This window comes from Vitis riparia, chromosome 14 (assembly GCF_004353265.1).
Source record: "Vitis riparia cultivar Riparia Gloire de Montpellier isolate 1030 chromosome 14, EGFV_Vit.rip_1.0, whole genome shotgun sequence".
In the NCBI taxonomy this organism is placed as follows: Eukaryota; Viridiplantae; Streptophyta; class Magnoliopsida; order Vitales; family Vitaceae; genus Vitis; species Vitis riparia.
In genome coordinates this window covers 14663857-14689853 of record NC_048444.1, presented here as the reverse complement: position 1 = coordinate 14689853, position 25997 = coordinate 14663857, and the positions used below count along the sequence as shown (strand labels likewise).

The 25997-nt window shown below is 36.4% G+C and overlaps 1 protein-coding gene across 2 annotated transcripts in view; it reads left to right on the top strand.

Annotated features, from left to right (window-relative positions):
- Positions 1-7778, top strand: part of LOC117931196 (isoprenylcysteine alpha-carbonyl methylesterase ICME-like) — a 51523-nt gene extending 43745 nt beyond the window's left edge. For both annotated transcript variants that reach the window (XM_034852108.1, XM_034852107.1), the window contains one exon: positions 7325-7778. In XM_034852108.1, coding sequence (XP_034707999.1) covers positions 7325-7486 — 162 coding nt within the window. In that variant the 3' untranslated portion in view covers positions 7487-7778. The remainder of the gene's footprint in view (positions 1-7324) is intronic.
- Positions 7779-25997: the final 18219 nt, after the last annotated feature.

Here is a 25997-nt window from a genome sequence, read left to right as displayed (position 1 = left end):
GAAAAAAGAAGTAATTTACCTGTCTCCACTTGTACGCCTAGTAGCGACTGGTAAATAAATTAATTTCTTTAGTCATCTTCAAGCAGGAAGAGGTGCAAATTGGGCTGAGCTAACACCAAATTGAGTCTCTTTAGCCTGAGAATTGTCTGGCTGAACCATGCCAAGCTCAACTTCTTATTATTTATATTTCAAGTTTGAAGTTTGTATGTACTGCAGTCTAAGTAGTGATTAACCCATAGAAAAATTATTGATCTATCCCCACTTTTGATCCTAGTTATTCTTAATAATAAATTAATTTCTTGGTCAATGTTCAGCTAGTGATGCAAATTGAGTTGGGTAATGCCAAATTTAGCCTCTTCAGCATAAAATTTGACAGGCTGAACCATACTGAGCTCAGGCTGGCTGAGCTCAGGTTCAACTTCTGGCCAATGGGCTTCTTTGCATGGACCATGAGTTCCTTCCAGTTAAAGGTATTGTAAAGGCCCTTGGGCCCAGAACTTTAGAGGCCCAACTGGCTGCTGGTCTTTCTACAGGGGCTGACTCAACTGCAGCCCAAGCTCCTTACTGAGGGGGCAAATGGGGATTGGGCTTCACGTGAGGCTATTAGTGGAAGGGAGACTCTGGGTCTTGACTCTTCAGTTGGAGCTCATTTTCCTTTTGGTTGTGGCAGTGTGAAGGCCCATTGTAGTGGAGGCCTGGTGGATGAGTTTTTAGAAAGTGGGCCTCTTGAGGTGGGTTGGGTAAGTTTGGGCTAAGAGGCTTTGACCAGGGAGGCTTTTAATTGATAGAGGGCTTTCTTGGCTCCCAATGTTGTAGACGATTGCCCCGTTGATGGTGGAAGGGTTCTGATGCCTTCGTCTTCGTCGCTTTCTCTCCTGCTAACTGACAAGCATCTCGTGGAGGAAATGGTAAGATTCCTAGCCGGTAAGTCGTCGATTCCAAATGGTCCGTTGGGGGGAGGTTCTTTTTCCTCGGCGTTCTCTTTGTGCATTGATGATGGCTGTTTTGTGGGGAGGACCGATAGTTTGATTTCATTGAGGGAGCAAGATAGGGGTATTTTAGAAGACGTTTACAAGCCTTTATGTATGTTATCTGTTGAAGAAGTGGTTGTGAAAGCCCTAGAGAACCAGCCCAAGGTTGTCTAGATTGTGATCCTAGAGGTGAGTGGTAAGGAGGGGGCTTTGGGGTTTGAGAGCCCTGGTAGGGGCCCATCAGAAGTAGAGAGCCTCTCTAATATCTCTTATTAGAAATTCATCTTGTTTAGCAAGTTTTTAGGTTTGTCAATGGATGAGAATGAGAAGGAAATTGCGGCCCTACTGAGAAAGTTGGAATCCAAAAAGTGGTGCAAAGGAGTCCCCCTTCCACGCCTTGTCTGGTTAGGGAGCTTCGAAAGTTGGAATGCTTGGTTAATTACTACAGTTCAAACAAAAAAGTGCAAAGTCAGAGTAGTGGGTGGAGTTGGTTTGTAAGTGACCTTCTAGTGACCTTCTAGGTTGTGTTTTTAGGGGGGCGGTCTTCTTGGTGTAAGTCTAGCCGACAAGAAAAAGTTGTGGTGGTAGTAGTGGGGTGTTTCAAGTTGTTCTCACCTTGCATTCTAAAAACTTTGCAAGCTCCTCCAAATTTGGGACATTCCCTGGAATTATCTCACTTTTCCTCAAATTGATCTTCAGCCCTGAACAAGCTTCAAACCACATAAAAACCCAACTTAGATACTCAAGGTTTTCCTTGCTAGCATTGCACAAGATTAGTGTGTTGTTTGCGAACAAGTGTGACACCTCCACTCCCACACTGTTCCTCCCTCTAACTAGAAAACCATTAATGAAACTATCTTCCTTTGCCCTAGAGAGCAAGTGGGAAAGAGTCTCCTTCGCCAAAATGAACAAGTAAGGAGACAAGGGATCTCCTTGTCTCAGCCCTCTAGAGTTGTGGAAAAAACCTGAAAGGGAGTCATTTACCAAAACAAAGAAGCACGCTGTTGAAATACACCATCTGATCCATCCTATCCACTTGGAGCCAAACCCCATTTTCTCCATTATTGCTAGGATAAAATTCCAATTAACATGGTCAGAAGCCTTTTTTATGTCTAGCTTGCATAAGACACCTCTTAAATTATCCTTAATTCTACGGTCAATGGCCTCATTTGCAATCAACACAACATCCAGAATTTGTCTACCTGCCACAAAGGCATGCTGAAAATCTGAAACTAAGAAGCCCACCACCTTTTTAAACCTATTTGCTAGAACCTTAGCCAAAAGCTTGTAGAGCCCTCCAACCAAACTAATTGGTCTAAAGTCCTTTAGGTCATCTGTCCCCCCTTTCTTAGGCACTAAGACTAAGAACGTAGCATTCAAACTCCTCTCAAAAGACCCTAAACCATAGAATTCAACAAAAAAGCCCATCACCTCAGGTTTCACAAAGTCCTAACAGTGTTGCCAAAACACCAAGGTAAAACTATCCGGGCTTGAAGCCTTATCTCTGCACAAATTGGATAAAGCTTCAAGGACCTCTTCTTCAAAGAAAGGGGTCTCCAAAACTTCAAAATCTGCACGCTGTAGGTAGTCAAAGGCTAGTCCATCTAAACTCGGTCTCCACTCCCCTGTTTTTGCTAGAATTCTTTGAAATGCATTTGTGATTGCTTCTTTGATGTTATCCTCCCCATCTAACAAAACACCATCTACCCTTAGCTTGGCCATAAAGTTCCTTCTTCTACGAGCATTGGCCATTTTGTGAAAGAAACTAGTGTTTTTATCCTTTTCTTTTAGCCATAACTCTCTAGACTTTTGCCTCCACGAGATTTCCTCCATTTCTGCCCATTTCTTAAACTCTTCCACCACACACCTTCTAACTCTAGTTTCCTCCACTGTGAGGGCTCTTTCCTTCGCATCCCACAACCCTAACTAAGCCAAGGCCTCCAGTTTCTTGGTGGTCACATTTATGAGAACCTCCTTCATAGCCAGTATATGACTAAAAGACCCTTGAACACTGTACCCCTCCCACCAATTCCTGATAAGATCTTTGAAACCTTCCACCTGTAACCACATATTCTCAAATCTGAAAGGTGTCTTGCCTTTCCTTATCCCACCATCCAGAAAAATTGGTGCATGATCTGAAACTGGCTTTGGAAGGGTACTGTGAAACAACCCACTGAAATGGTTCTCCCAATCATTAGAAACAAGAAAGCGGTCCAACCAGGAGGCGGACTCATTATTAGACCCACCACACCAAGTAAACAGACCACCAGAAAGAGGGAGATCTCTAAGGCACATATCCTTAATAAACTTAGAAAAGTGCCTCATAGAAGCTGATAATCTTTAACATTTCCTCCTTTCTTCTAAGAATCTAACTACATTGAAATCCCCTCCCACGCACTAGGGATTGTGCCAAAGACATCTAATAGAACCCAATTCATTCCAAAAGTCATCCCTCTCCTTAGCCAAAACAAGGCCGTCTGTGAACATCCAAATAAAATTGTCCTTGCAATTTTTGAAACGACAAGAGACTGAAAAGGCACCTAACTTCATAGCCAAAAGCTCCAATACTCAATTGTCCCAAAAAACCAAAATGCCCCCTAATTGACCCCTAGCATCCACTACCCCCCCACTCCAAACACCTCCCCACACCCAAACTCCTCACTAGGCAAGTTGACATTTGTTGGACCTTCGTTTCTTGAAGACAGACAAGGTTAGCTAAGTGGGAACGAATCAAAGATTTAATGTTTCTACGCTTATCCCCATCATTGATCCCTTGCACGTTCCAAGATAAAATTCTTAGCTTCATGGACACACTTCAACTAATACCCCGGAAGAGCTTCTTCTTGTTCTCCCACTAGATAAATTTGTCTTATAAGAAACTGAACATTCTAATTTCCTTAGGTCCCTCTCAAGTTTGGACCCATCGGAGCTATCCTTTTTCACCACCTGCCCTAAAGACTTCCTATTTGCCTGGAATTCCAAATTCCTAAAAAGACCTAGAATTTCTTTTTTGTAGCCGTCCACTGAAAACCCTAAAATTTTTGCTAAAAGCCAGTAGTTTCTCGAAATTGTCCTGAGAACATGCAAGGTCCCTCCCCAACTCCATTGGGCTACTGTTCTTAACCAAGGCTAACTGCAATTCCTCTTCCTGCCCCCAGATTTCAGACTCCAAGCCATCACAATTTGAAAGAAGATTCAGCTAACACCCCTCCTTCGTGATCATGTCAAGGGGGTCGTCTCTGACTTCCTCTTTGACAAAGGGCATCTCACCGACCTTCATCGCCAAAACCCCTCAACAGATCATCCTTAAATCACGCTTGGCTTCATCGACCAAACCCCCTAGGGCAGAAGACGAAGGAGTAGAAGAAAGAGACCCCCAACCCAAAGCAGAAGAGAAAAGGTTCCTCGTATCTTGGAATAAAGCTGCTTCCACCACTAGAGCTTCATCGATGGGTGTGAGGGCATCATTCGAGGAGAACATCGAGCTTCCACTCAGCAGTTCTCCCTCCTTAGGGCAGAGATCGATCCCATAGGGAGGAGCCCATCTTGCCAAGGCTTTAAAAGGGTCCCTAAAGCCCTTTTGGGTTAGCGGAGAAGTGGGATGGGCCAACTTACGATCCCCAGCCCAAAACTCATTAATTGGGCCAGGATTTCTTTATGAGGGCCTGGCCTCCTCTTTACCACATGCCACACTTTAAAAGGGCCCACAATCCCCTCTTTCAGCCCATGGGGAAAGGAGATTGCAACAGGAGGCAAGTTTCCTTCCTCCCATGCAACCCCCACAAAAGGCTACTGCTCCAAACGCAGTGTTTCTGCAGTGCTCGGCCCTTTAGTAATTGACAGCTCACCTTCTGGAAACATCCCCTCAGACCCCACACGAGCAGGCGCACGTGGACCCTCTAACTTCTTCTTCCCTGCTTCTAACCTCTCCTTGCTAGAGGTTACCACAACAACCCAAGGTGCAAGCTCCCACCACAAGTACACGGTAAAACAAAAGTCTCCTACCACCACCTGCAACTTCCCCGGAGCCTCTCTCCCATTTGTCTGGACTAGCACTCGTGCCCACTGCAAATCCACTCTCCTTCCTGTAGCACCCTCTCTACCTCCTTTGTACTTTCGAACTCAAACAAAATCAAAGCACCTCCCATCGAGGAAAGAGAGAGGTTCCCCTTTAACCTCCAATGGTACCTAGCCCACTCCTTCAAAGGAGATAGCAATGGGGCATCATCTGAGAAATCTCCCCACTGTCCCACTAGGCAACGGTTGAGAATATGCATCTTGTTGAAAGCATCAACACCCCCAAACTGCAGCCATACCGACTCACTCTCACTTTTCCAGTCCTTTGACACATTATCAACCTTCAAAGGCAAATCCTTCTGAACAGGGTCGTGCTGTGGTTTAGGACCATCTTCTACCTTGACTGGGAGCTTCACTCCACAGGCTCTCAACTTTTGAGCTAAAATATTCCACCCCCCAGCAGCCCCTTCCCTTTGGGGAAGATTAAAACGAAGCAATTTGCTTCCACTAAGACTACAGAACAAAAGAGGTACCTGCCTGCCTCATTGCTACATAGCTGAAGCTTATAACTTCTCCCTCCCTCGAGCCGAGAGTTGTTGAAAACCTTCAAACCCTCCTTTTGACAGCAGGTCTCCACCCCTTCCAGCAGCAGGGAAAGACCCCTCTCTCCAAATCTGATCCAAGAAGAGAGGCTTCTTCCCCTCTCAGTGATGACCCTAGAGAGCTTCCCATTAAGAGACTCCACCGAAATCTCAAAGGATTTAGAATCAACCCCAAACCAGACACTACCTCCACTCTTCATCCTTCCCTCAAGTTTCTTAGCCCTTGAAAAGAATGTCCAATATAGTTGCATATTGAGTGCCTTGCTATATACTTATCTATCAAAAAATAAAAAAATAAATAAAAATTTGAGTGCCTTGCTTGGTCTCATGAATTTTGGTTTTTATTTCATATACTTCTGCATAATTTCCCAAGTAAGAGTATGTTTCATTGGCCGCATCCTATCAATCCTTTGTTTCTGAAAGAAATAGATACGTCTGACCGATCTCTAGCTCCCATTGAATTAACCATGAGATAATCATGGAATTCTCTGAATTCCATGTAGAAAATGCTGGATCATCCTTGTTTGGTGCTTTGATTGCACCAATCAAGTAGCCAAATCTCCCATGGTCTTTGATGAACACTTTCACTGGCTGAGAACAATGAAGGAAATTTTGTCCACTCAGCTTATGGGTGGTGGTTTGAATTGTTGGATTACCAGTTCCATGGGTGGGTACTCTGAAGCTTCATCTGTTGAAGAGGTGCTTCTTCTTTGATCACTCCAACCATTTGATCCCCTCCCTCTTTTCTTGGCTAAACTCTTGACAAACCAAACAGAGAAGAACTTCCTTCTCTGATTCCAGCAGTAAAAGGCCAGAAGAAAAACAGATATATATATATTTTAAATTTTAATTCTTTTTATTTAAGCAGGCTCCAGTAGGGAAATAGGGAACCTGTCTCTGATACCATGAACGCAGGTTTGAGAAAATCTTTCATCCTCATTCATTAATGAATAATTGGGTATTATAGAGATATTTAAGGAGTACATGAAATATACATGAAAGGAAACAATTAAAGAGAAAATCTAGACGTAAAAAAATAAGAACTTAATAAAATTTGATGAAATGCAACAATATGCCCCATGTACTGTTAATTGGGATGGTTAAACAAATGAAAGTTATAGTGAGGATAAGATTGTTTGGAGTGAATCAGACCTCTAGCACAGGAAATAATATTGCCTTGCCTGATTTGCATCCATATCATTAATATAAATGGTGTTCCATTTCTGCTCGCATCCAGAGATGTTAATGGTATCATGGTTTGCCCCCATACTTTTAATAGGGGATTGTGTCTGTTTAAGATAGAGAAGTGATTTGTCATTTAGTGCTGGGAAGGATGTATTAGAGTCAAAGAGGAGCCTTCATATTCCTACAGTTTTAGTTGTGATTGGACGACTCTGGGTGGAAGAAAGGAAAAACATTTAGAGCCACTTTTGATAGGACTTCAGCCTTGAGTTTAAAATTGGCTGCTGGAATCATATACACTAGAATGGGGCATGCTAAGATACCATATGTACTTCTGTCTCATGGGATTATGATTGAGATCTCCAAAATGTACAACAATATGGAAAGTTGAATTTGATGAAAATTTCATAGAGACTCAATGTTGTTTGAGTCATTTCAAACTCTACCCTTGATAAGTAATTTGAAATACCCTGTTAAGAAATGTTTCTGTGACAGTGAAATGCCATCCTCCTTCCTGTGGCACTATTAATGTTGTTTGGACTTGCTATGCAGGACCCTCTGAGAGGTGGTAAAGATGAGCTGATTGACTATGTGGTTGCTTTCATACACTCAGGAGATGCAGAAGCTCTTGCTAAGGATTCCATGGCACCTCCCAGAAAACGACTTGTTCCTGAGTTGCTTCTAAAATTGGCTGGCAAGATTAGCCCCTTTTAAGCCTTTCATTTCTCAAGGTTGATTGCTACTTTCCAGCCTTTTCAAGGCTGTTATCATAATTCATCGGGTTTGTAATCATATCCCCTTACATGATGATACTCAATTCTGTGGGGAATCTTAAAGAACTAGGATTGTATCTGGTTATTTTGTTGCTGCTCCCTGGGAGAATGAATGCCTAACTGTATGACAGGGATCATAAATGTTGTTAAAAAATTATTTTTCTCAGCAATGAAGAGACTTGGTGAGGTCATTATAAAATCTCATCAGTGTTCAGCACTTTGTGGTGAACCCATTCTCAAGACCTGGTTATGAAAGAAACAGTAGCCATTTCCACTCTATTTTTACAGTACAGGTTTCCCCTTTGCATCCTTACATGTTTTTATGGGAATCAAAATTAGGCATATTGTTGGATGTGTTGAAAGTCAAATCATCTTGAATTGGAATGAAACCTTGTTATATAACTCAAAACACCTTCTTTCAATATAAACATTTGTGCATTTGTTCTGATTGGGCCCGTTACCTCCTGGGACTATAAAATGTGTTACACCTAATTCCTGAACTTCTTCCCCCTATCAGTAATCTGGGCCATCAAATTTGTCCTTTCATATGGGTGTGACCTCCTTTGTCTGGCCAAACTCGACTCCCTTGTGCGCGCAAATAGGATGTGTGTATTGCTAAGTTTGTTGATTTGCTGACAAGTGAAAACCAAACAGGATAAAATTGCTGCCACTTTCCATCCAGGAGTGGACTAGGAGCATATCATCGTAATTTGCTCCTAGCTTACCCTAGTCATTGGTGGTCAGGAAATACATTGGCCCTTCTGTAATTCATCAAGATTGTGAGATTGTATGCAGTCCCAATATCCATTACGTAGCAATGGATTGCGAACGGGTCCTATGGTAATTAGTACAAAAGGGACGAAAGGAGGGATCTTTTACAATTCCTTCATATCCATAGCTTCAAGCCTTCGCGCAAATTACCCAATCCTGACACGGGGAGGTAGTGACAATAAATAACAATATCGGGCTCTTTGAGTCTGATAATTGGAATGAGTACAATCTAAATCCTTGATGAGGATCCATTGGAGGGCAAGTCTGGTGCCAGCAGCCGCGGTAATTCAACATATATTAGTGGTGGCTCGTCTTTTGTAATGAGCATTAATATCTATGACTGTGCAGGTAAGTGTCTTTTTCCTTTTTAAATCCTAGCAAACTTCCAACCTAATAGCCAATTGAAAAAAAAAAAAAAAAAACCTTAAACAAATAAATAAATAAGTACATGTGTCAGAAAATGATTGAGAGAAGTAGGCTTGCGAGGAAATTTTATTGACCATCTCAAAGACTTAAGAAAAGCGAAATGGAAACGAGTACAAGGTTAGGTGTCTTGATGCTACTGATCCAAATATTTATCAAGTGGAGGCAAATGATGAATGAGTAGTTGTTCCAAAACAAAATGTCTCCTCCTACTCATATTCTAATGACCTCCGATGGCACACCTAATTGACACAACTGCGGAAGAAGAATGTAGAAGCATTGGTGATGGTGCAGAGGATAAGGTTCCCAGCTACTAAAGAAAGGCGACGAAGAGGACCAAAATCCAAAAGGTCCTCTCAACCTCATCATGAGTGGAAGTGATATAAAATTAATGGAAAAGATGTTGCTGAAAATCCTCTTCATCTGCCCTTGTGCCCCTCTATTGCCACCTCCTCTGTCTCTCATTTTAAGGGTGGCCGTGGCAGCCTCAAATGTACTCCAGTTATTATTCCACTTGTAATATTTGGACCCATGAGCAGCTCCCTGGGCTCCATATAACCCAGAAACCGCGTACCCAAATGCGCCTACTTGCTACCTAGCGTTGAGTGTTGAGTGTTTGACCACATCATGCCAAGACAAAAGAATGCCCTAGAAGGCAAAAGCAATGGCAATTCCAGTGCGTATCTTCCAAAAAAAATCATTTCGAATTTTTATTTTTGTTAGAGAGGTTAGGTCTTAATCACCCTACGTCCGCATGACATCATGGCTCGGTGGCTAGGTTGGTGAAGTCAATTTAAATCAAAGTTGAGAGAGGAAAAGAATGAGTAATATAGTAGTATGCAAAAGCGCTTTCAACTTTTCCCATTGATTAAAAATAGAATGAGAAAGCAGTGGTGGCACCCTGTGATTGGATGAATTGAATGAAGAGATCAAGTGTTTGTGTTTTTAAGTACAAGTGTGGAAGAGTAGAAGAGTGAGTGAGTGTGTACTGTGCACTACTCATTGAAGTATTGATTCAGTTGATGCATCATGAAGTGGCGGATAAGTATGTTTGGTAGCTTTGTTCTGTGGAGTGGAGGGAGAGAGAGAGAAAGAGAAAGGGCCCCAAAATCCACTAAGATCGCCAATGAAATAGACTCGCGTGGGCCGACCAACCTATGAATCCGGCAACCGCCCCACATCACGAAGCCATGCTGGCAACTAGCATGCTTCTTTGCCACATTGCCCCCATTAGATTAAAGCCCAAAAGGTGCCTCCCCTATCATCTCCCTTCCCTTATAACGTATTTCCTACCCTCCTCCATCTTCCTTTCTCCCCAAAAGGAATCAATCCCACCACCCACTCAAATACATAAACAATTCTTTATCAGCTTCGTCTTCTTTTTCTTCTTCCCCCTATCCGTTCCCTCTTCCACTACTTTCCAGACGTTCAAATCTGCGTCACCTTTTCTGCAGGCAATGATTGTATTGTGGTGGGACATTCTCCTTTTCGCATTCCCAATTTGTATTACATATGCACTTTTGCACAGAAACCAATCTTTGGAGAACAATTAACAAACATGCTTAATGGCTCGCTAACAATATAATGGATGTACAAAACACATACTCAACTAAACCATATATCTTCTCTCCACATTTGTCATAGAATCCAACCAAATCTTTAACACACTATGCTCAATAATAAAAATAAATAAATAATTAATAATGTGCATGCATGGGCCTTTAGGCTATACATTAGTGGAGTGGTATTGTGGTAGTGGGTTATTAGTTAAGGAATTAAGAGAAAAAAAATGTGTATAATTGGTTTGGTTTTTGTAAATTGAAAATATTGATGACCCAAGGCACCAAAATTTTCAGTTCTTTCTTAAATTAACCCAATAAATATATTATGTTCAATTAAATATGAATAAGATATAAGTGGTGAGATATATTTATCTAATTTTTATTTTATATCTCAATTGGGTATATTAATTTTAAGTTAAAATATGGGATATATTTATTCCATAAATCATAAATTTATTCTTTTTATAATTTTTTATTATTTTAAATATATAAAAATTGTTTTTATATATGAAATGACATAATATGAAAATTTTTATTTATAAATTTTTAAATATTTTAATCATGAATATCATTGATAAATAAGTAAAAAATTATTTATTAAATTTTAAATTGTGTAATAATTTCTAAATGATGATAAATATAAGAGAGGTTTCATTATTTTAATATCAAAATAATTTTTATCTTAAACAAATATTGAACACTAAAATATAATAAGTTTCTCACTCTATTTTTTATTTTTATTTTTATTTTTATTTTTCTTCAAATCAAATAAAAGCATAGTATCATATTTTATTAGTTATAACATTCAACTAAAAAGTAATATCTTGCCAAAAACTAATATCCTATTCGCTCAAATATAATATCTTAAAATGTATAAATTCTATTATATTAATCAACCATTTATAACTTAGAGAATTTAATTTTTATCCTTACATTTAGCGGGTATTTGGAAAACTAAGTTATTTAATAACTTAATATAAATTATTAAGTAAATTAAATATGTTTTATAAACTGACTTAATAATATGATTTAAAGTTAAAAATAATTTGAAGTAATAAAAAAAATAATTAATTTATTCGAAAGTTAATATCTTCATTTTACTATTTTACTTTTATTTGTCATAATTATTTTCATAATCTCTTTTATTGTTTCACAATCTCTATTGTTACTCAATATTTTTTTTTTTCTATTTATAAGGATAAATATTTTAATTTGATGATTTAAAATTAATTTTATCAAATAACCTTAATGCTTAAAATAATAATTAAATAATAAATTTTAAATTAATAATTTAAATATAATTTTACTTAAAATCAATAAGTAATAAATATAAATATATAAACTCTTGGAAGACCAAAGCATAATATTTTCAAATGCATATTCAGATTCTAGTATGAAGTAGTAGTATTAGTCTTACACCAGCAGGACGCGTTTGTGCGTGGAAGGAGGACGCGCCATGTGGGGTCCATCGCAGCCGAGTAAAACGACATCGCTTTGAAATTGGATTTGTTGACTTCCGTTACATTACATCAATTATGATGATGCGCTGCTGAAGTGTGGTGTGGTGTGGGTGACTTTGACCTTTTTTTTTTTTTTTTTTTAATTTTATTGTTCTTCCTTTGAAATAAAATAAAAAAAGTCTGCAAATTGTGACAAGTGTTAGTTGTAAGGAAGTGGCATTTGTCATAGTTTGGTATGAAATGGAGATTTGGGTTAATGTGGATTGAGAATGATGGGAGTTATTCTCACGTCCCTACATACACTCGCTCTACATAGTAGACAGCCACTAAGACATGCGGGAGCATTTCACTTCCTCACGTTTCTTCCACTACCATGAATGTGAGGGCTAATTTATAAAATAAGCTATTTTCAAATTTTAACCATTTTGTTTGTCAAACAAAAATTTAAATCCGGTACAAATTATATACTATTTTTACGAAGGTATATGAATAAAAATTAAATAAAAGAAATAAGAAAACAAACAAAACTAAATAAAAGAATCTTGTGTTAACTTGACATTGTCGAGGTCTACTCTATCCATTTATTTGACGGATTTTAACAAAAGGACAAGATGTGAAAGAAAAGAAGAAAAGGGTAATTTTGGAATCAATAATCCAAGAAGTTGAATGAGACGAAAAATTTACCTTGTACAATACTTGTCGGATTGCTTTATGTAGTATATCATTTCTTATGAGAGGAATGATTGATCTTAGTCATCAGGATAAATTTCCCATAATGAGTGTATGCCACACATTAAATAAGATTTTTAATAAATTATGACATAAAGTTATCCAATAGTAAAATTAATTTTACGATGATTTGTTTGTTAATTTTTTTAAAAAAATACTTCAATAATGTTTGTTTTTTTTTCATTTAATTTTAAATAGAACTTAAAACTGCATAGTATTAAATAATATTAAGTATTAAGTTGTTGTTTTTTAATATTTTATAGAATGTACTAAATATTAAAAAGTAAAAAAAAAAATGATATATTACAATTAAGAAAAAGACGAATATTTTGATTTTTCTATTAAATTAAAAAAATTTAAAAATAAATAACAAGTTAATAATTTTTTTTTAAATAAACCATTTGGAACCTTAGCAAAAAGTCAAAAAAAAAAAAAAAAAAAAAAAAAACAAATCACATCTTACCCTTTGGATCTTTCATATTCCATTTCTTATTATTCTCTTATGCCCTGAATACTTATATATTATTTGCATCATATATTGCCAATTTATAAATTGCTTTGGCATAATTAAAACTAAACTAGTGAAATGGAATAAAAGAATAATTAAAACAATATTATTTCTTTTTCTAAAGTCAACAATTTGACATTTTTCTTTGTCTAATTATGAGTACTCTCAACCAACTCTCGCAAATCTTAATTGATTTATCATCTTTGTTGTGATAGAAGATTTGAAAGAGAGAAAAAGAAAATTATATTCGATAAAATTAGTCTTTTATTTTGTGGGTTGTTTTGAACGAGTGATGCGGAATCACCCATTTCCCTTCTTGTTCACAACATTTTCGTTGAGAAAAAAGGTTTAAGTAAAGAAAAGGAGACATGATTTAAGTCTATGATAAAATGATGATTTGATTGAAGAGCCAACATTTGAATGATGATGTTTGTCATATGTACATGTAAATGGATGTTCAAGGAGGATCCAAATGATTAGATTACAACGTGATTCAAACAATCAATCTTATTCCAATAATCATCATCTTCTTAGTATCCAACCAACCATCAGGATGACGACTTCATCACATAAAATTTTAAAAAAAGTTATTTATCTCAATATATATATATATATATTCGTAAAATTATTCAACCCAAGAGTCAAGGCTCTTAATTATTATTTGTCAAATGTTAATTTATTTTCAAATATGCATTCGAATAATGCTTCTCTTTGGGGTCGGAGAAATATTATAAAAGGTTACGTCATGGATGATGGAGAGGCAGCACATAGAAATGATTGTCTTTAAAATAGACTACTTTTACAGGGTGCAAGGCAAAGACAAAACTACGGAAAAGCAGAAGGAAAAAAGAGTGTGAATGGGTGGAAAGATTGAGAGGAGTCGTCCAAAATGGGCGGAAAATTAAGTCGGCACGGCAGGGAGAGGAGACGGAGGAAAAGTAGGGTTGGAGCTGCAGCATCTTTGGATGTATTGAGAAGATAGGGGTGGGGGCAAAGCACTAAAATTGTAGTTAATTCATATTCCGGACGCGTTTTCATGGTCATCAAAAGTAGCAGGCTGACTTCTCACCCATCAAACTCGAGTGAATGTGAAATGTCTCCCACCACTATTCCTCCTCTTCATTATTTTCTCAATTCTGATGCCATGCTTCCTATCTTTTTCAACCCTTCAATTTTCTTTCCTTTATTTTATTTTTATTTTATTTTTTTACACTTATTAAAGACCTGTCGTGTTTTTTGATTACAACTTAGAGCATACAAGTGAATATATACCTCCAAAAGCACTCAATTTTGTTCTTTTATTTTATTTATTTTTATTATTAAAAGAGGTAATAACGTGTTTGGATACAAGAAATAAAATAAAATAATGCCTTGTTTCCAAAGGTAGGAAAGGGAGTAATATACTTTTTTTTTTTAATTATTATAATGAGAAATTAAAAACCAAAATTCCTTACAAGCTTATAAAGGTGCAAGCTGCTAGACGGCATGTATAAATTTAATGGTAAAATGAAATTTAGTAGTACAACATATCAAGTCAACTCGATTGAATACCTCATCTTCGTGGGTGGAAAGTTGCGGTCTATCATTTAAAAAAGAATTAATTGGTTAAAATGGATGAAATAATTCCTATATATGAATTTTATCCCTCATATATTTTTGTTTGAAGAGTAACACATTTTTAATGTAAATGTCTTTGACTATTTCAAATATTTACATATATGTTTTAAAAGAAAAGATTATTTTAATAAGAAAAAAATGAGGGTATTTTTTATTAAAATGAGACTAAAAAAGAATAAAAGATTAGATTTCTAAAATTAGGTTTTTAATAACCCTACTAAAAAAATATGATGTGAAGCCCACTATGTTATGTAAAGTTGGATACTTTGATTTATGCCTTTCCATAATTATGCCCATTTTTTTTTTATCAATTAAATGAATGATTTTAAATTTTTTTATTCTCATAATAATATCCAAATATCACATGATATAATTTAAAAATGTAATAGATTAAAGGGTTACTTGATTAAAAGGGTCATTGAAAACTCAAATTTGAAAATCCAACTCTTCATCATTTTTTGGTCCCATTTTGACAAAAATGTTCTTATTGTTTTCTTGTAAAAATAACCCATTCTTTTAAAATATATTATAAATACTTAAAATAATGAAGTGCGTTTATATAAAAAAATGAGTTACTTTTCAAACGAAAACATGAGGGGGATAGATTCAAAAGTATGGGGACCATTTCATCCCTTTTAACCAATTAATTCTCGATTTAAAACATAATTATATGGCAATAGTAATCATTCATCCCAAGCTCAAATTAACAATAAAAATAACATTTACAAAATTGTAAGGCAGCTCGCACCAGCTCAAATTAAACACAATATATAATCTTTATTATAATTCCAAGTTTATTAATGACAAAAAATTCCTACTTTTAAGGTTGCTTCAAACAAAACTAACAAGGAAAAAAAAAAAAAAGAATACAAAAGCAATGAGAATGGTTTTTATTGACTTCCAATACTTTCAAACATGGATCCTCTATTAAAACTTTATAGATAAATATAGGAGTTATATTATATAAATGCTTATACGGACACTTTGGTAGGAAATGAAAAGGTTGAAACTAACAAGGTGACAATCATTATTCATATTCTCTTTAAATATATATAATTATAATGATTCGCTTCCAATTGAGTAGATATTATTCCTTTTGAGTTTAAAGGGTCATTACGACTTTAAAACATATCTAAATAGTTAAAAGGAATCTTTTAGTGTCAAAAACATTTTTTCCCATTCCAATGTGGTATGTTACAATCACCCCCCTAAGGACATTATGTACCATGGAATTATAAGAACATAAATATTGACGCCACTTGTAGAGCCAAACAAACAAAACTCTTATATGAGGTGTATTTTCCTTTTCCTTAGTTTGATCACTCCCTTTTCTAGTGTCTCAAAAGGCCACAAAGGAATCACCTACTCCTAAGCTTTCTTGCTCATTCTCTCTTTTGAACTTTCCTTATTCGGTGTTGTTGTTCTTCTTCTTAGTAGAGGAGCCTAAAGAACCATTGGCTCTCATATGAAAACCTTTATGATCTTTGAGAATACTCTTAGTCATTCTTAAGGAATTTGATACAATCTTTAAGATCATGTGAACCTGGGCATTTATAATAGTCTTAAGGTGTGTTGGATATCATACCTAGGGTTTGATTGTTGCTAATGTTAGGATAGAGCCCATAAAAATATAACGTAATGTAACAACAAATGATTCTTATTATTTATGATACAATTCCAATTTCCCATTACTCTATTCTATTCAAGCATTATCCTTTTTGAGCATTCAAACATTGCATCACTTACATTGCATATGACTTCGGTGCATTAGGAGTTGCATGAAAGATCTAAGTTATGGGAGGTAATTCATTTTAGGTTATAGTGCACTACCTCCTAATTAAAGAGATGACTTGTTAGTTTGTTGGGTATCTAAAAGGAACTAGGGATTATTACTCTATAGTTAGGTCGAACAAAAGATATTTATGAGTACAAATGCTAGATTTATGGAAGATGACTATATGATGAGTAATAAGGTTAAAAGTGAGGCTAATTTGAAAGCATAAGATGAGACTCCCACAATAACACAAAATACCATGGATCATGTACCAACCATTCTTGTTTCTAGTACACCGATGCCTCATCGTAGTGGGAGGGTTGTTATACAACTAGACTGATTCATATATTCAGAGAGTCTTTTGAGGCCATTCTAGAGGAACATGAGATTGATCCCATAGATTACGATGAAGAAATGAGCGGTGTGGATGCACATATTTAGAAAAAGGCTATGAAGGCAGAGTTAGAATCTATGTATTCTAACTAAGTCTTGGAGCTTGTAGAAGCGCACCTAAAGGGATAAAACCCATAGGATGCAATTGGGTCTACATGAAGAAAAAATGAGTAGATAGAAAGGTTGAGACTTTTGAGGTTAGACTTATAGTGAATGGTTAAAGTAAAAAACCTGGTTTCGACTATGAGGAGACTTTCTTGTCAATAGCCATGCTGAAGTCCTTCAAAACACTTCTATGCATTGAGGCACATCTCAATTATGAGATATGAAAAATTGATGTCAAGACTGCATTTTTGAATTGTAATCTTGATGAGAGATGGTGCAACCATATAGTTTCATAGCAAAAAGCCAAGAACATTTGATATGCAAGTTGCATAAATCTAGTTATGATTAAAAGCAAGCATCCCACTCATGGAACAAACATTTTGATCTAGAAGTTAAGTCTTTTGACTTTGATCAAAACAAGGATGAACCTTGTGTGTACAAAAAGGAGTAAGGAAGCACAATGATCTTTATTGTCTTGTACATTGATGACATTCTACTCATTGACAATGATGTAGGGCTATTATTATCAATCAAGATTTGGTTGTCTACTCAGTTCCATATGAAAGACATGAGAAAAGTGTAGTATATTCTTGAGATTAAGGTCCTTAGATATTATAAGAATTGGAAATTGGCACTAACTTAAGATACTTACATAGATAAGTTTTTGGTTAAGTATTTGATGTAAGATTCTAAGAAAGGTTTGTTACCTTTAAGGCACAAAATTCCTCTTTCTTAGAATCAGTGTCTTAAAACACCTGAGGAGAAAGAGTGCATGCAGGCAATACCCTTATGCCTTTGCAGTGGGTAGCCTTATGTATATGATGTTATGTACTAGGCCGGATATTTGCCTTACAATGGGTATGGTGAGTAGATACTAGTCAAATCTAAGCTTAGAACCTTGGAAAATTGTCAAACATATACTTAAGTATCTTAGGAGAACGAGTGATTAAATGTTTATGTTCCAGAGTGACAAGTTAATACACAAAGGGTACACAAATTCAAACTTCTAGTATGACAAGGATTCTCGTGTTGGGAAACCTTGGATAGCTCTATTCCCATGCCCTAGATCATTAGGGTGCATGAAAATCTATCCTAGGCTCTCTAAATTCATCACAATAGAAGACTTGGTATTCAAAACCAATATTAATACCATAGATCAAGAGAGAAGTCCCATACCTGTGATCTAGATGTTTTTGGATTGATTCGAGTCGATGTAGAATACTCCAAAGCCATAGTAGATCTTGTAAACACCATGATCTTCCACCTGATGGCTCCTCCTTGAGTCTAAACACTAAGATTGTGGAGATCTCAAGGCTAAAGGCTAATGTTTTCTCTTTGGATTGTAGGGAAAAAAGACAAAAGTTAGAAACCTTAACCCCTAAGGAGGTATTTTATAGGTTTCCTATTAAGCTTAAGTGACTTGAGCCTACCATAGGTTTAGGCCACTAATCTAACCCAAAAAGGTTGCTAATTGATTAATTAACCTAACATGGCTCCAATTAATCAATTAACCTACTCTAGAGATACCATTCACTTGCCCCTATACAACCTTGCCTAGTTACTAAAATGCTCTTATGCATAAAAGTGAACTAAAAACCCATCCAAATCCTTATAAACTATGCCAACAAGGAATATCATGATCTCAAGGGGGGACCATGGGATCCATAGGACGTAATGACTTAGTTATAATCAAATCTAAAGTTGACTCAATATCCCACTACAAAGAGTCAACACCACTTCAATACCCTATGTATATTACAACGAGACACCAAGTAATTGGGTCTATGACTTGCTATCCACTATATATAGCCTCCTTATGAGCTATTCATCCATAATCTAACAAGGTGAAAGTTATTAGTCTTTTAAGACTACCTCTACAATCTTTAAGTTATAAATCCTCCTATTATGTGATCAAATGATATACTCTAGTTTATTCAAAGCATATGTCAAATTCCACAAGAGGAATTGCTACGGGCCTAAAAATTTGATGATCACTTGTCCTTAGGATCACCTAAGGGGTCTCACTGTGTCAAAGTTTATGAGATATCATAGTGCTACTATAGAGAATACCTATTGCTATTGGCTTACATCAATAGTGACCCAATCTATAGGGAATATATGATCAGCTTATGATCTCACCTATAGATCAAAGTCACTACTAACTTTTGTACAAACTTAATATTCCTTCAAGGTTGATAGACTATACAGTATTGTAACTTGGTAAAGTCATGACTACTCAATAGCCTTATGGTGTGGCTCATCGTAAGTCCTATATAATGTGTAACTATACACATTAGTGCACTCACCATGGGAACCCCATTCTGACAAGCAAGACCATTCATCCCTCTAATTAAGAGGTGGTGCACTACAACCTCAAATGGATTGCTTAAGTCCACAAATCGATTGTGAACAAGTCATCTACATGAAAGGAACCTATGACTTAGATCTTTTGTGCAACTCTTAATGTACCTAAGTCTTGTATAATGCAAGAGATGTTAGGCCAAAATTCTCATAAAGTATAATACATGGATTAAGGTTAGATAAAAGTGAACTTGAAATATCATTAAATGAATAATGTATTCCAAATATGTTACATCATGTTGTTCTTTTAAAGGCTCTATCCTAACATCATATCCTCCTATCATTGGTTTTGTTTTTACTTTTAGTGGTGTGGCTATTAGTTAGAGAAGTATGAAGCAATCTTGCATTGCTGACTTCACCATGGAAGCCGAGTACGTTGCAACTTCTGAAGTAGCAAAGGAATTCATCATTTAGCTTAGGAAGTTCCTCATGGATGTTTCCTTGGTTGTACAACCCATGATACTATTTTGTGACAACAGTGGGTGCACTAGTGTGTATAAACACATTGGATATAACTATAGTAAGTCATGACTTAAGGCTAACAAGTAGTCACAAATTAAGCAAGCTGCTTTATTGTGTTGTCTTTCAACCTTGAGAGAATATTGAGCTTATACTAAAGTTAGTAGTAGCTTTGACCTATAGGTGAGATCATAAGTTGATCATATATTCCTTATGGATTGGGTCACTATTGATGGAAGCTAGTAGTAATAGATTTTCTCAATAGAGGCACCATGATATCTCATGGGATTGAGATAATGTGACCCCTTGGGTGATCCTAAGGAGGTGTGTTTATGAAAACTATGACCATAGTAATTCCTTAAGTAGAACTTGAGATTATGCTTTTTGAGAGTTAAGATATGTTAGTTGAATGCACAATAGGAGGATCTATAACTTAAGGATAGTAGAGGTAGTCTTGAAATGTTAATAGGTTTCATCTTATTAGACTATGAACACCAATTCATTGGGAGTCTGAACACAAATGATAGTAGGTTATGGACCTGAGTACATGGTGTATTGTTGTTGTTTATATAAGATATTGGAGTTCAGTTGATTCTTTGTAGTGGAATATTAAATCAACTTCAGAATTGGATTCTAAGAGAGACAATACTCCTATAGATCCTAGTGGTCCCTGCTATTAGCTCATATATCTTGTTGGAATGATTTACGAGGGTTGGATTGACTTTAGGTTCACTTTTGTGTGTAATAGCATTTTGGTAATCATGTAAGGTTACACAGGGGTAATTGAGTAAGGTGTTTGGATTGGGCTAATTGATTAATTAGTAGATCTTGTTGGGATTAATTCATCAGTTAGGACCATTTTGGGCTAGATTAAGTGACCTAAATCCTTAATGGGCTCAAGTCACTTGAGCCAATTAGGGAACCCTATAAATACCCTCTTAAGGGTTAAGGTGTCCATCTATAAATACCCCCTTATGGGTTAAGGTTTTCATCTATAAATACCCCTTCAGGGGTTAAGGTTTCCATAACTTTTTCTAGAGAGTCATTTTCCATCTCCAAAGAGAGGGAGAATTCTAATCTTTATTCTCTTTTCCATCCCTATCGGAAGTATGTCAAAATCAAGGTTCGAATCATTAGGCGGAAGACTCCAGGTTTACGAGACTTCGACGACTTAATTTGTTCATCTTCACCATGTGGATTTGATTTGGGAACATCCGAATTTGAGGTATGTTTTTCGTTAGCCTTTTCTAAATCCATTTTATATATAAAAATGCATTTTTTCTGTTGTGCATAGGATTTAGAAAAGCCTAAGATAGTCAAGCATATTCCTAACCTAATTCGGGCTTAGGAAATGAAGATATCCAAGTTTTTCCCATCACTATTATCTCCTTATAGTATAAAGAAAGAACCCTAGCCGCCAACCTTGAGATCTATACCATCTCATACTTAGGCTTAAGAAGGAGTCATCAGGTTAAAGATATTTTTGTTTACATGATTTGCTATGAATTTGGAGTATTCTACACCAATAGGAATTGATCCAAGAACATCTAGATCATAGGTATGAAACTCATCTCTAAATCTATGGTATTATTATTTTTTAATTACCATGTTTCCACTGTGCTTAGATTTAGAGAGATTAGAATAAGTTTTCTTGCACCCTAATGATGTAGTTGATGAGAACAAATTAATTTGAGGTTTTTATAAGCTTAATATTAGCTTTGTTGAGCTAAGATATGTTAATTGACCATGCTATAGAAGTATCTAGAAATCAATGATGGTAGAGGTAATCCTGAGAGATTGATAGTTTTCACTTTATTAGATCATGGACACTAGTTCATGAGGAAACTATATACAATGGATAGCAAGTCATAGGCTTGATTACTTAGTGTCTCATGGTAATATACATGGGGTACTGCAGTGTAATTAACTCTTTATAGTAGGATGTTGAGTCAACTTTAGAATTGGATTTTGAGGAATTTGGTACTATTCTATGGGTCCTAGTGGTCCCATTTAAGCTCATACTTGTTGGCATGTTTCATGAGGATTCAATTGGCTCTAAGTTCACTTATGTGCATAAGGGTGTTTTGACAATTATGCAAGGTTGTGCAAGAATTAGTGGATAGCATCTATAGACTTGGCGAATTAATTATGGAGCCCTGCTCGATTAATTAATCAATTAAAACTCTTTTTAGGTTAGATTAAGTGACCCACGCCCAAGATAGGCTTAAGTCACTTATGCCCACTAGGAACCCTATAAACACCCCTTATAGGGTGAGGGTTTTATTTTTCCATTTTCGTCCTTAATGATCTAGAGAGAGCCTTAGCCTATACTTTCAAAGAATTCAACCATCTCTATGCCAAAGTGCAAGGATGAGTCATAAAGTGGAAGATCTCTAAGTCTTGGGTATCGTCTTTAACACTTAGAATTTAAGGTTTGGGAACATCTAAACTCAAAAGGTTAGTTTTCAAATCCTAAAAATCAATTATATTTTTCTTTTCAAAAAAATAGAATTGCTTTTGTTGCATAAATCTAAGAAGACAACACATACTTGATTTTATTTTTAGGAAAACTAGGCATTTTTTTTCAAATAACCTTTTTTTTTCCACAAAGGAAGCATTTACCCTACCCCTTGCTCTTTTTCTTCTTCCCCTTTCTCTTAAGCTTTGCCTTTTACTTGGTAGTCTTAAAAGTGTCTTTTTTTTTTCTTATAGCTAGAAGAACTTAAAGACCATCACATGAATGCCCTTCTTATCCTAGTGAATCCCTTCAGCCATTCAGAGTTCTCTCTTATGTTTAGGTAAGCTTATCACCAACTTATTCATAGTGTAGTTGAGTTTGGACTGCTTGAAATGATCATGCAATGTCTCTAGAACCATGTCAATCTGGGTTCCCATTAATCTCAACTCTAAGGATCTCCATCTCATTAAAGGGTTAGATCATATGAATCATATGATCTTTAATGAGAGTTCCTTTTAACATTTTAGCATTCATAATAATCTTAAGGGCAACTTGTCTAGCTTACCTTCCCTTACTACCAAACATCTCATAGAGATTGACAAGAATATCATAAGCTATTGGTAAAGACATGTGTTGATGTTACAACATGTTATCTAAAGACCAAAGTATGATACACTTGGTCTTTTGATTTGTTTTCTACCAACTATGATGTTCATTAATCTCTTCTTGAGTGGAATGTTCATTAGGAGTCTGATTCATGCCTAATTGGTGTCTCAACTGATTCGTGTCCAGCTGGTGCTCCTTGATTGAGGGATTAATCAACAAAATTTATAGCCTATTACACCATATACTAGGGTAGCAAAGACAAAGCTATTATAGCATAGTGGCTCTAGGATTGTTCACTGGGATGGGTTTTCACTTTGCAAATGATATTAATTCAAAGCTGAATTGGTGCCTTTTCATTACAAGGTTAGCTTTAAAAGAAAACAAAAAGATGTTTGAACAAAGATTGGTTTTAAGCTAACCAAAATTAATAGTAACTAATTTTAATTACAAAGAAAAGTGTTTCTTGGAGTTTAGATCACTAGGCTCAGATTCCTCATGCAAAAAGGGAGTTTCGGTCACTTGTTTCTTTTCCTCGCATTAGAGAATTAACATATAGTTCCTTCTCCAACCGGTGTTGTACAGATGCTTCCCATTAATGGGTTCAAACACTAAATCCCTCTCACTGATGCAACTTGCAATGGCTCGTGCCTCTCACCTAGCACTTGCCATTCAAGGTGATCTTTAACCTTGGATTACCCGTCAAAAGCTCGCAAGAGATAACTAATGGATGTCTCCTTGGAGTCCAAAAGCTTACCAAGTGTTGGCTATTCTAGAAAATCCTACCTTCAAGTCACCTCCCAGAGGCTCGCAAGGGGTAAACTAGTGAATCTCCATGGACGGAGATCACTTGCCTTACCAAGTGTTGGCCCAGGTGATTTAAAGGCGTTTTAAGTTAACTAAAAAGATAAAAACCTTTAACGGGTCACACTTTCTCTTCATTAAAAACTAAAACAACAAAACTTCTAATTTATGTATGTGGAAACTTACCCGGCTTTCTTCACTCCAAGAGACAAAGAGCCTAGCCTCTCATCATTTGAGGAAAATTCCTCAGAGTTTGATTGGTTAGAAAGAAAAAGAATGAGAAAACAAAAATATATATGAAAAACAGAGCAAGTGCTCTGTATTTTACTTCCTTGCAAATTTGTACAAAGGATGCATCTGGAACCCCTCCGAGAGTCTCCCTGAGAGTTTATATAAGAAGGTAATTTACCCTTCCTTGGATACTTCCTAGCTAAGGAATTACATGAGTGGCTGAATACAAGGAGAAAATGGAAATTTATACAAAAATATCTGAAGAAAAGATCTAAAAGAGTCGGTGCACAACTATCGGGAAGCTTCAGGACCGTTGCACTGTGCAAAATGAGGTCTGCGAGATTTCGCAGACGCACAAAAAGGGCTGCGAAATTACTTCGCAGCAAACGACTGATTTCGCACCGCTGTGAAGTGGTCTTTCAGCTTGCGGTGTTTGGCTTCCAACGTCTCGTGAAACTTCAGGGGGAATTCCACAGCACTGTGCAAAAAGGCTGCGAAATCATTTCGCAACAAAAGGGTGATTTCGCAACGCTGTGCAAAATTCTTCCTTCAGCTTGGAGTGATCGGCTTCCAATGGTTGTAACTCCTTCATTTCAACTTCGAATTGCTCACCATTTGAAGCATTGGATTCTTGACTTCCTGAGCTTTGCAATGGTATATAACATGTAGAAAATGGACTTCGGAAAGTGCTCCAAAAGTGCGAAAGAAGACTGCAGCTGCTGTCCTCTGTTTTCCTCTTTGCTTTTCTCCTCTTTGCTTCTCTCCTTTGCTTGGCTTGTCTTAATGATCCAAAAAGCTGTCAAAACACTAAAACTAGCCACAAATATGATTAGAAGTCATTGCTAGGTCCTTAACATGCCAATTGGAATAAAAATGGAGAACTACTACACAAAAGTGCTTAAAACATAATGAATTAAAGGCGCAAAATAGCACTTTTTGGGTAGTAATCACTCCCCCCAACTGACACATTGCTAGTCCCTGAGCAATGAAGGAAAGAAAAATAAAGAAAAATAGATAATATAATATTTTATAAAATCATGCTGATCACTCCAAAAAATAATCAAGTGGCATGATTAGATCAAACTCTCACATGGAACATGAAAGAAATAAAACTCAAACTTCAATAGGAGCTATCAAATAATTTGCCTAGTCACAATTCATAAAGAGTAGACATTATGCAAATTTAAGCTTCAAAATAATTTCCACTCCCAAAGGTCCAACCCTTACTCTTCCACAAAAATCTATGTGTTATTTATTAGTTTCCGGATATAGTATGTCAAACTAATCTCTCCCCTCAACCTAGTTCTTTTCAAAGCTTAGCAAACTAATCAACCTCCAATAGGCTAAGAACGCACCTCTTTTCTCACAAATTTTTTTTCATTGTAGGAGTACAAGGCTTAAAGGTATTCTTTTCTAAATTGTCCATGTAACGGGGGTCCATCGATGACTCCCAACCAATTAAGGTTTAGGGCATCAAACTTTAAGGATCTTTCAACCACTAACTCCTCGGATTTTACCCCGGACTTTTGAGAATGAATTTTAATACCCAAGCACCTACAGTATGTTAAACTCCACCTATCCACCCTTGCAACAAGCATTGAGGTCGGTGACTCCCAACCAATTAAGGCTTAGGGCACCAGGTTTTAATGATTTTCACCATATACCCCTCAAACCTTGCTCGGGTTTCAAGGCAAGCAAACATTTTTCTTTCTTTTTTTTTTTTTTTTTTCAAAGACTCATTGGCCTTTTACAAGGTGTCCCAACACTATTAAATGAGGTCAAAGGTACCAAGTCTAAAATTTTCCTAAGTCAAGAGGGAAATAGTTTTTCATCTTATAATCGGAACCTAGTGTGCACAGTGTGTGAATAGCTTAAAGTGGAAGAACTGAGGTTGAAATCAATTGGAGTTCAATAATTCATCAACTTTAATAAACATAATACAAACTCTAAGTCAAGTAAAAAGAACAAAAAATTCAATTTCTCCCATTTCATTTTGAAAATTTTTCCTTAATAGTCATGGAGAGTAGAATAAAAACTTAAAATTTTTTTAAAATTAAGCAAAAAGCGACTAAATTACCAAAATAACTTAGCATTATTAACAATACTTACTTCCTCAACTCTCCCCCCAACCAAGTTGAACATTGTCCTCAATGTGACAAAAGCGATTAAAAAATAGGGAGGAAGTGGTACCTCC